The sequence below is a fragment of the Poecilia reticulata genome, linkage group LG11, assembly GCF_000633615.1.
Source record: "Poecilia reticulata strain Guanapo linkage group LG11, Guppy_female_1.0+MT, whole genome shotgun sequence".
NCBI classification, from domain to species: Eukaryota; Metazoa; Chordata; class Actinopteri; order Cyprinodontiformes; family Poeciliidae; genus Poecilia; species Poecilia reticulata.
The window spans coordinates 19,819,158-19,830,865 of NC_024341.1; the positions used below are offsets into that span (position 1 = coordinate 19,819,158).

The 11,708-nt window shown below is 38.6% G+C and overlaps 1 protein-coding gene and 1 long non-coding RNA gene across 3 annotated transcripts in view; both read left to right on the forward strand.

Annotated features, from left to right (window-relative positions):
- Nucleotides 1-2,600: 2,600 nt before the first annotated feature.
- LOC108166732 (uncharacterized) lies at nt 2,601-4,596 on the forward strand. Its single transcript, XR_001777107.1, has 2 exons — nt 2,601-2,948; nt 3,573-4,596. It is a non-coding gene; the product is annotated as an uncharacterized LOC108166732 (long non-coding RNA).
- Nucleotides 4,597-6,553: 1,957 nt separating this feature from the next.
- osbpl10a (oxysterol binding protein-like 10a) overlaps nt 6,554-11,708 on the forward strand; it is a 99,778-nt gene continuing 94,623 nt past the window's right edge. The window contains exons 1-2 of one of the 2 annotated variants that reach the window (XM_008422419.2): nt 6,554-6,975; nt 7,159-7,777. In XM_008422419.2, coding sequence (XP_008420641.1) covers nt 7,515-7,777 — 263 coding nt within the window. In that variant the 5' untranslated portion in view covers nt 6,554-6,975; nt 7,159-7,514. Of the gene's footprint in view, nt 7,778-11,708 lie in introns of both variants that reach the window. The other variant, XM_008422418.2, reaches the window with a different exon arrangement.

The window sequence follows — 11,708 nt, forward strand, 5'->3', positions numbered from 1 at the left end:
CCATCCATCCATCCATCCATCCATCCATCCATCCATCCATCCATCCATCCATCCATCCATCCATCCATCCATCCTTGGATTCTTCTATTTCTCCGAGGCGCATTTCACCGTTGTCCACTTGTTCATATGCGAAATCATGAAGCAGAGTTTATTACTCTTATCACTCATGTCTAAACTCACAACATTTGATCAACATTTGTCAAAAGTGGCAGCATGGGCCAGCTTTTCTAATAATTGTAACTCCTTATACATAATGTAGTCAATATGGAGAGGTTTGGAGTGGAAGAAGAGCAGCTGCAGCTGGGGAGCATGGAGGTGGGCTTGAGCTAATTAGTATGTTGAGATCAGAGATAAATAAATTAAAAACAGAGAAGAGTTGCATCGAGGGCATTCAAGGACACGAGTAGATTTTATCATGAAAAAAGAAGGCTGTTAGGAAYGGATAAATGTGAGGGAGTGGGGTTTGATTGAGATGTTTGTAGCATCATTTGTGTTAGGTTTCAGATTTTTTGCTTGTTTTGTGATTTGAGTTTGTTCTGTTGTGGTTATGTTGCTCTCACCTGCTCCTTGTTTGTAATTTAACTGCTAGAGAACATGAAGTCCCTGGTTCTCAGTTTTCTTTTACAACATTCTTGTGAAATCCTGTGGCTTGCTGGCACTGTAAAAGGCTGTAATGATTAAATTTAGTTTGTCTTTTCAGTAAAAGACTGACACCCGCTGTGTGTCTCTGGATCTGAGGCTGCATGTGGGTTTTTTCCTTTAGTTCATTTTCCACTACTTTGATTGATTTAACTCTGTGAAATAGTTCYAACTTCGGTTACTTTACTTTATTATCATCTGCAGTACCTTAAGAAAGTATGAAAAACAAATTTTTGTCMTGATACAACCCCCTAAAAACACAGCAAGTAAGTCTAAGAAAATCCTTTGGTCATTTGAAACTTTTTCACACACAGAGCAGATCATTTTGAACTCTATAGTCTTATGATGAAACATGGCAGTGGCAGCATCATGCTGCAGTGACACTTTTCCTCATCTGGGTTGCGATGCTGGTTGGAGTTGATGAGAATATGGCGGTAAATAAAACACAATCCTGGAAGGAAACCTGACGAATCTGGAAAGGATTTGATTTGGTGCAACGGTTCAGCTCTAAACACAGAACCAGAGCTACAGCAGATCTGATTAGATAAATACAAACTTGTGTATTTGAATGGCCCAGTCACAGGGGAAACCTAAACTCTGCTGAGGATATGTGGTAAGGTTTTAAAACTTTATTTATCAAAGCTTTGTCACCATATTTACACCATATCGGTYTCATCCTTGTTTCAAAAATGTTGAAATTATTAAACTAAAATCAAAGCCAGAAAGAAAAGCTAGGTAAAAAGTCTCTGAGCTAATGAAAGAATTRTATTATTATTTTGAATCTGGTTTCAGTTTTGTATTTTTCATAGCTCTGTTAGTGGCACATCTCAGGAAACCTGGTTCTACTAAGTATTGAGTCAGAGAAAAYGGACACAGGTACACGCCACACTTTTCAAATTTGAAAACCATGAATTTACTTTCCCTCCACTTCTGCTTTACTTTGTTCYGTCACATAAAGTCCCACTAAAATGTACAGAAGTTTGTAGCTGTGATGAAATGAGATGAATAGATTTAAGGAGTGTGATTTCTTTTTAAAGCCCTTTTTCTCACGTGTAATGGAAATTAAACTGAGGTGCACAGTGCAGTCAAATATTTACTCACTGGCACAAAACCAAGAAATTACATCTACCACACACACACGCACACACGCACACACACACACACACACACACACACACACACACACACACACACACACACACACACACACACACACACACACACACACACAAGTTTGTAACTGACCCATTTTTGGACTTTATATTGGCTTCCATTCATTTATGCTTTCGTCATAACCTTTCCTCTTATCATAATATTCCAAATTCTAAACTTCACTTAATTTAATTAACAATAAAATCTTTACAATAAACATGCTGCTTTRCTCCCTATTATAGGTCCACTGGCCTTCAGAAAGCCACTAAATCTGCTAGAAAAAGTCCTAAATGGGMAACATAAACAAAGACAAACACACTCACTACAGAGTGAATTGGCCTCGTCAGCAAACTGGGTCAATAGCTCTATGAGGTGTTTACAGGCGAGGCCTCTGGTCTTCGTAAAACATGACAGCACGCACTGAGACCGCGTTACACCTTTCCTGTAAACGTTAAAACGCTCAGACGGAGTCGTGCCCTGCGTGACCTGGAATCCCAACGTTCAGATCGCCTCGGTGTGAAACCGAGCCGGAGCTTATTTACACATGAGATAAGCTCGGGTGGACTGCAGAGTTTCCAAAGAGCAGATAAAATGTTATCAAWACAAACGCCGCTGTGATCAYCTCCACAGCCGCCTGGAACAATTAGGGGGAGTAACATGTTAATCTGCTCCTGCATTTTTTTAATAGGACACAGAAACGAACAGTCCAAGGCTGGAGTGTGTTCCTCTGTGAATTATTATCTAGGTTTGCTTTGGCCTCTCCCTGATTACGTGTTTCAGCACACAAAGTGATTGGCAGTGCAGCTGAAACGAGGACAGACAAGCTTACACAGTCAAGAGCTGAAAAGCTGCAGATAACATACAACAGGGCTTATTCAAATTCTGACGGCTGCTTCGGGACAAATCCTCCTTCTCCTCTTCTTCTTCTTCGGAAGTTCTCCAAGTGACCTTTTTCAGGAACGTGTGCAGAGTTACAATGAGAGGTCTGACAGATTTAATCAATTAACACAACTCTTTGTCACACTTTTCAGGCTTCGAGGTGAAGGAAGGTGAAGCATGATGGGAAAATCAAAGCATCAGAGCAAGGAGATGTTCATCTTTTAACCAGAGTCTTAAGCTACAAGTAACTTCAGCAAGAAATAGGAGTCGTGCTTTAAGTAAATAATTACTTAATATTGTTTTTAAAAAAGCCTTTGTCTACCTCTAACATGAGAAAAATTCTTATTATAAGTGAATTTAATGCTAATAGAACTAATACTTTAAAAAAATATATATTAAGGAATTGTTTACTTAAAACAAGTTTCTATATCTTGCTGAAAAGTTACTTATAAGTTTGTTTTGTCTTATTTTAAGTTTACTAAGATATTTATACTACACATAAAATGGTAAAACTTTGTGTTTTTGCAGTGTGATACAAAGAACGGAACTGCAAACTAACACAGACCTAAGAGAAATAAATTCAAACACACAAACGGAACACAATAATAAACTAAGAAACTAAAAACAACAGATTTAACTAATATGGCAAGATCTATGGAATGTAAATAATCAACAAGAACGTAATCAAAATGTGGAAGAAAACCCACATTTATTGCTTAAAGACTATTTTTAAAAAGTCCTTTTAGTCTGACAAATGAACTTAATTGGAATGCATATTCCAATTTATTGAATATTACAGTGAATAAATTATCTTTAGAGTCAAAAAGAGAAAGGATTTGAAGAGGTGGCATCTGAAAGAGCTCACATTCATGTTGGATCTTCCTCTCCTGCAATCGCTGCAGAGCAGACAGGCGGAGGAGGAAGATGAGGGTCGGCCTCGGCCAACATAAATCTGAAGCAGGAGGAGATCGGACGCGTACCGAGTCAAAGAGCTGGGGGATGAACTCATTCATGTTTTAGAGGTCTGCTTCGAGGACAAACTCCTCTGAGTCTTAAAGCAGCATGTTCCTGTTCAGCAAAGTCATGATGAGGATGCCACGGCTGTTTTAAAGAAGCTTGACTTAAATATTTAACGTCATGGAGGGGAGAGAAAATGAAAGTTAAAAGAAGGATAAAGATGAGGAGACAAGAAAAGAGGGATGATTTAACAGAAAACAGTTTCTTGTGGCTTTACTCAAGTGCATTGGAAACATGTAAAGTAATATAATTATTTGTTGCTCAGCTTCTGTAAGTCTTTAAAAACAAACATGGAACCTCATTCCAGTTAACTCTCTACATGTTTTGGAAAACCAAGCGTCAAGTTAGCAGAACTCTAAAGTGAGACCAGAACAAACTTTCCAGTTTGAACGCTCACATTCTCATCTTATGCAGATGATGAGCAGGAAGCTCTATACATGTGAAAATACATCTAAAACTGGTTCAGCAGCCTTATTGTTTGATGAATGAAGTTGTCAGAGTCTAAGGATGTCCTTTATTTAACGACCCAGGATGTTCTTGCCTCTGGGAGGAGATTAATAAGCACACAGATATCTGACAGCAACATTGAATTCTTGCCAAAACTTTCTTCTCAAGTAAATTCTGTACATTTTTATGGCTTTGACTTCTTTCTTTTGGTTTTAAGATATATAAATTTTGACTGCAGAGTCGCAGTTTTTCCTCACATGTTAGACCAGTTAAATGCTATCCAGAGTGCAGTTTTCCCATGAAAGTAGAAGTAATATGGAAAAATAGGGGAAGAAATGATTGAGCAAGTTATATTTCTTCATTTCATTTCGTTTATTCTTGAAAAACCAAAAACGCTTGAACACTGCCTGTTCAAATCCAATGAAAGGCAATAAATCTCTACACATTCCTGTTAAAATGTAACAAAACGTCTGTTGTCCAGAGCGGCTGTTCGGGTCACCTGACCGAAGATTCAACCCTTTTCAGGTGAAACTGTTTTGTTGATTTGGGATTCTGCTTGGACTCTCTGTGATCCTTCTTCAACTCCAGCTTTCTAACAACTGAAGGCCAAAACTGACTAGTATTGGAAATTGTTTATAATTTTTTGCCACAGCTTCATCTTATATGTTTCAGTTGCCATGTTTTATTGCTGTGAGTCTTATCTTATTGTGGTTAGCGATTAACATAAAGCACTTTGATACAATCACAAGTTATCTGTTAAAGTTTGTGCTGCACTGATTGGCCGATTGCCAATCTTTCAAAAGCCCAATTCTGATTTTGGCCGATACCAATTTTTTTTGTCTGAAACGTCGCTAAATATAACAAGATTAGGAGACAGTGAGGTGACTATTGTTAACTGCAAGTGTGCAGACATGACCTGGTGGGCCAGTCTGTCAGTCAAAGCTTTCTCACAGCAGAGCAGAAGATTAAGTGGTTGAGTTTTAGACCTTTGTAGACGTAGAAAAGATCTGTGAATGAGATCAGCTTCATATGTAAGTATCGGCTGATCACAATCTCTCAACATTAAGGAAATCGGCTGGCTGATAAATTGGTGCGCCCCGAGTTAAAGTGCTTTATAAATAAACTGACAGTGACTTGTGATCATGAGCTGCCACCACCATGCCTCACAGTGGGTTTTATGCTCTGGCGGTAACGGCTTGCGTTTCAGCGCTAAGAAAGAGTTTTCTGTGTTATTTTATTAAGGTAGCAGAGTGTGTGCAAAGTAAATGTATATTTTAACTAAATATAAGGAAAATAGACTTTCTTGAAGGAAATGCGCTGACATCCAGATGGTGTGGAGGAACATGAATAATAATCCTTGATGACCTCAGAAACCGAACGCTACAGAAGCCAAAAACGAAAGTAAGATTGAAAAGGTTTTCAGGAAGTATGTGCTTGTATAACAGTGAAAGCTTTTAATTTACCACGGGACAATGCGCTCTTATAATTAAATGCAGCTGACTCCAGCCTGACTCCAAGCTCAAGCTTTTAACAACCATTGACTCTCTGCTGCCTGCAGAGATGTGTTTTTTTTTTGTTTTTTTTTACTTTTACTCAGTTTTATTGATCTCTGTGACTGCGTCAGCCGATGCACAGCAGAATCTATCCGTCTATCTAAGAGTCCTGCAGAGCTTCATTAGGTATGCCTTCGATTTCTCAACACAATGCCTGCAGTTTTCCAAGAGCCTGCGATGCTTCTCTGTCCGGCTCTCATTAGCATGACCTTTTTATTCTGGTTGTCATGGCCATGATTGTGCCAGTGGGGACGAGCGCTGGTTGATACCTGGAGGACGAGGCTTTTAGAGTTTCATTGATGCAGGGGAAATTAATTCATTACCGTGGTGTCATAGTCTCACAGTGTAAAATTTGGAGAAAAAAAAATCCAACCTTTAAGGTAGTATTAGTAGATTTAGTGGGAGGAAATTCAATGTTTTAGCCAAACTTGATGATTGGAAATATAAGAAAATATGGCTTTCAAGTGAGGCAGATGTTTAATGTTCATAACTCAGGAAATGGTTCAGCAAAATTGTTACTGGCCAGGCAGAATAAAGACCCATCTTTGTCTTGACACAAAGGAAAGTGGAATAAAAACATAATTTGATTGGACAGAGTACCCAAAAATCATACTGAAGGAAGAATATAATATTTTTACTCAAGTAAAAGTAAAAAATAACCGTCCAATGAAAAAATACTCAAGTATTTGGTGTAAAGATTACTCAAGAGTAACTGATCTAAACTTTAGCCATTTAATATTTGACAATGACATCAAAAGAATGACCAAACTATAATTATGTGGAAATTTTTGGTATTTTAAATACTAAAATAAAAATAATTCACATTTTCTTTCAATACATATGTGATAAAACTTTTTTGAAGAAAAAAAAAAGGTGTATGTCYGTGTCTTGTTAATTTTTGGTAAAAACAAATTTTCTCTCCATTCAGTTACTCACAGTCGGTCGAGTATTCAAACATTTTACTCAACAAGAGTAGTGATACTTCATAATAAAATTACTCAAGTAAAAGTAAAAAGTAAAAATACTCCCAAAAGTACATTTCTTTCCTAAAAGTTACTCAAGTAACTGTAACTGAGTAAATGTAACTATTTATCAGCTCTGAACGCAAGATAAACAAAACTGCAACAAAGGATGGAAATATTTCTTCTGTGCATATTCAAGTTTCACGTTTTGAAATAAGTGACAGATACCATTGAGATTTTTCACAATATTATTATTTTTTTTGCATCTATGTGTTACTGAGAGGGTCCATGATTTTTTTCATGAAGAAAACTCAACATTTGATCAGGTAAGGTATATCTTGATATTTCACATGCATCATAGTGTAATTTGCTATTCTTCCTGATCTGTGCTCCTCCTGCAGCTGTGACAACACACTGCTGAGTTTCGGTGCGAAACGTGACTCATCACAGGGTTTTCCTGTCTTTTTTTTTTTTGCATTGCATTGCAACATCCGGGGGCCGGTCCTCAGTGTGGAGTGGGAGTGTCTGCGCGCTGCTCTCCTTCCCAGCAGGAAAAACGCTGGAGCAGAAACACTTTGGCACAGGGCACATTGCTGCAGAGGAGAGAGCACGGCTTCAACACACCGAGGATTATGTCAGCTTCCCGTCGCATCGAGGGACGCTTCAACCAGCTGATGAACATGCACTGCCTCTGCTTCAGCTCAGCGGACACCCGTCGCTCTGTTTACCGCATGCTCTGCTGAAATCCCTCCACTACACGCTGCTGCGTCGGCTCCATCCCCATCCTCCCTCTTCTGCTCCTCTTCCTCCTCCTCCTCCTCCTCCTCCTCTCCTCCGCCAGCTTTTCTGTAGTCCCGAAGCCAGGATGGAAAAGACGCTCTGCAGTCCCGGGACCAACAGAACCAACTCCGCGTCGTCGCCCAGGAAGCCCGCAAGTCGGAGCGGCTCGCACAGCCCCGGTTCCGGTTCTCTGGGAGGCTCGGCTGGAGCTGGAGGCGGCCGGGGGACGGTGCAGGGCAGCGGCGTGAGTCTGCAGCAGCAGCAGCAGCWGCAGCTGCATGCGCGCAGGAGGCAGCTGGAAGGAGTGCTGAGCAAATACACCAACCTGATCCAAGGCTGGCAGAACAGGTAGGCGCACGGACGAGGCTGGGGTGGGGGGGGCGGAGGTGGACACAGGATCACTATCGGTTCATGCTTCGTGTTGTTATTTGCTCCGTCCACGTTGCACTTTTTGCCCACCACGTCACTGTGACATGGAGGAGGGCTTTAGAGGAGAGTTCAGGCATTTACAGGCAGCTATAAAACACACAGAACCATTTATAACGGGCTGTCAGTCTGAAAGCTTAAAAAAAAAAAAACACACACACACACACACACACCTCCTTTCTGTGTCAGAGTAACAATGAAAACAAATTAGGCTTTAGAAGAATAAAGCAGCAAAGTTGATTTCCTATAAAAAAAAGTCCTAAACACTAAGTTCGCTTTCACTTAAATTTCTGTTCTGCCTTGAGAAGATAAAAATCCTCTCCAGCAAAGTTTTAACTAATTGCAAGACTATCCAGCAAATGAGAGGAAATGGCCTCAGCATAATTAGCAAAAATGACTTTGCTCAAATAGTTTTACAGCCACAGTTTCTGTGTTAGTCATAAAGTGTTGTCAAGTCTGTTGCGTTTTAACTTTTAAAACGGGAACTAGTAACCTGTTTTTCAGTGGTGTCAGAAGTCGTTCGCTCTGTGACCTTGAACAGTTTGAGCGTGAAAACAAGCGGGACACTTCAGTTTTATTTCTTCACTTATCTTTCCCTGACTACCACAGATTAGATAGAATATCTGCTATTTGATGTTTACTAAGGGCCTGAAATGTGAGAGGTTTCTGTGCTTCCACCATCAGTTTATTTGTCAGGAACTAGTAATAAGTTGTGTTTCTTCCCTTAAACAAAAARGTAGTTCCATGTTTAGTTCTCAAGTGTAAAAATTAGACCAGGATGATGTCAAGAAAGTGTCGTTACAATATTGTTACTAAATATTGTGGAGGTGATGCCGACGATGGTCAACCCTGATTTCCCTTACTCTTTTCTTTTCTTCCCATTGTTACAATTTCTATTGCTTTTACCATGCAGAGTATGAATACATGAGAAATTATATTTCAGATTTATTCATCAATTTTTTTGTTCTTAAAAAGTATAGTCATGTACCAATAAGCATAAAGGCTTTGTGATTCCATGGCAACATCTCCCTCTTTTTGCTCACACCAGCTGTAWTCAGTGGTGTCAGATTTCCACTGAGCCACACATTTTCCTTAGTATTGCTGTAGTCGTCAGAAAGCAACTTKAGTCTTTCGTTTTGATGGGGTAGAAACACACAACACTATAGGAAAAKATCTGAGTTACTTTCTGATTAATTCTGCGATTGATTTTTGAAACACTTGAGAAATCCTTGAAATGTCATTTTCACCAACTCCTTAAATATTAACCCCTTTGTATTCTCATGTATAGACTAACATAACGTTGAAAACAGAAACAGCAGCTGAAGACTTTGCTTTTAGTTACGACCACCTTCAACGCACCATGARATCGCTGATGATCTGTTTAAATTCTGTTTAAACTTGTTAGATTACAAAGTTTTCAAAAATAATTGCTAATAAATGGCCTTTGCCATTATTTTGGCTTTAATTACCGGTATAATAGTCAGAGAAGAAACGAATAGAAGCGATAAGGACGTAAAGGTCTGACTTCATTCATCTCTGCTTTACCCGGCGCTAGTCTCACTTCCTGCCTGCAGCAGCCTTTGCATTATTTTCTACAGGGTTTGATGGTCAGGACATGAGCCTTCACTTTATATTTCTACATTTGCAAGCAAGAGAAGAAGCATCATTAARTAATAGTGGSTCTGATAGAGACGGGYAGAATGTGCGTAATGGGAGGAAACTTTCCTGTAAACAGGAACAAACGCACACTCAGCCGTCACCTAGCACTTATCTTACAGGGTAAATAATGATCTGTTTTGAAAAAAGAAGCCAAAGAAGAACTTGAATTAATTTCTCAATAGAACAAAATAGTTGAAGCTCCTTTATGTAAACAACAACAACAAAAAAAACAAAACCTAACTTGCACCAATGAACGGTTTAAGTTTGATATTCTCTTAAAATGTTAGCCCTACTTTGTTTTGGSTGACAGTATTTTTAGATAAACCCCCTTTTTTCTATCTGGAGCTGGTGAATTGTTTGTTTCTGCTTCTTGGTGAGAGCCTTTTATGCTGGAGCCAGAGTGGTGGCGAGACCCCATGCAGATAGCAGCCTTTGGAGGGCGAGAGCTGCCAGCTACAGGGAACATGATTAGATTGTAGTCGTGGCGGGAGGCCGGTCTTGCTTCAGCTTCTAATGATCAAAGCTGGTAGGTATGCACTGTCAAGGATAAGTTACCGCTGCAGGCAGCAGCTARTMCCCARATATGTTGCCACCAAGACAATGAGTCACCACAATCTCACCAAGGAAGTTTTGTTCATGCCAAAAACTGTCAGGAAACTATAAAATGCTGACTCTAATTTATTTAAAATACCAGAGGTGTTTCGCTTTAGAAGTGCATTAAAACAGAAAGTGTTCAAATGTGTTATTTTTCTTTTAAATAGAGGGACACAGTGCTACAGAAATGCATAAAAGCCACTAGATAAATTTAGTTTGAGTTCATCTTGCTTATTCTGCAAAACATTGGTTATTTCGTGTTCTCACAGCAACACATGCAAACCCTCAGAGGTTTTTGCTTGCTTGCTGCATTTAAAGGAGCATTTTTGTAGTCAAGCTATGATTCTCTGCAATTTTCTCTGCCAACAGAACAAAAGATGCATTTTGTTCTGTTGGAGGAGAACAACCAACAGACGAAATGTTGGCTGTTCTGACTGGACACTTGCAACACATAATTTGCTAGCAACTGAACTAATGTGCATGCAAACTGAGAAACAAAAGGAGTTCAAACTACAGAAATGGTGCAGCATTAATGTCGTTTTGAAGACTTTAAACAGAAACGTTTCAGCCAGAAGACAACCTAACCGGTTTTAAAACGTGGAGAAGTTATTATTTGCCCCAATATCCACCTAAATGTGTGAGTTTGTGAAAGATGAACTTTCAGTATTAAGTTGTGTTAACTTCTGATTAATTTTGTCAAACCTCCAACAGTTGAATAAACGAGAGTTTTTAGGTTAGCATTTAAAAAACTGAAAGAAGAAAAAGACAGGAGTGGGAACTATTTCCCAGAATGCTTGGCGGCATGTTTTTGTATCCTGGGATGGAAGTGYGTTGCATTGATCWGACTCTGGTGTTTCATTAAGGCAAATGTTTATTTTAAAGCTTGAGGATCATGTCCTGTTCACACTAAATGTTTCTGAGCAGAATTCATTCTGATGTTTAATAAAATTAATTATCAAATCAGAATTTTTATTCATGCAATTTCAAACAAGAATTTAATTTATTCTAAAGCAAAATAAGTAGTCTAACTTGACAACRTGAGTGAAAAGGTGTGCTCCAAAAATAGGTGAGGGCGGTTTTTTTCTTGCATATTATGAAATTACTATTTCATAATATGCAAGATTATGCAGCATTAAGTTGCTGCAAACCAGCAACTTAATGCTGGTTTGCAGCATTAAGTTAAAACTCATAATTCAAGATTAATGAACATGAAAACAATGTTTAGAAAACTTGTTTTTTTTTTGTTGATGAATCAACTTCATCAACTTAAATTTCTGAGTTAAAACCAAACAATTTCATTTCACTTTCAAGTTAAATCACTTTCAGATGTTTTACAGTGTGCTATGTCATTGCAGGCCCAGAGCATAACAGAGCCACTATCATGTTTTACATAAATTCCACATTTGGATGTAGGTTGTGCTTAGAAACTCAGTTTTTTTTAAACAAAATAATCAGTGGTATCATTAYTTTTATGCCCAATAGTCTCTATATAATCAATGTAACTCAAGCATTAAGTTAATTCAAATTTAAATTAAATTCTCAACATGAAATTTCCACGCACTTTATAAATGTGTTCAATATGTAGATTAGCACATTTTAA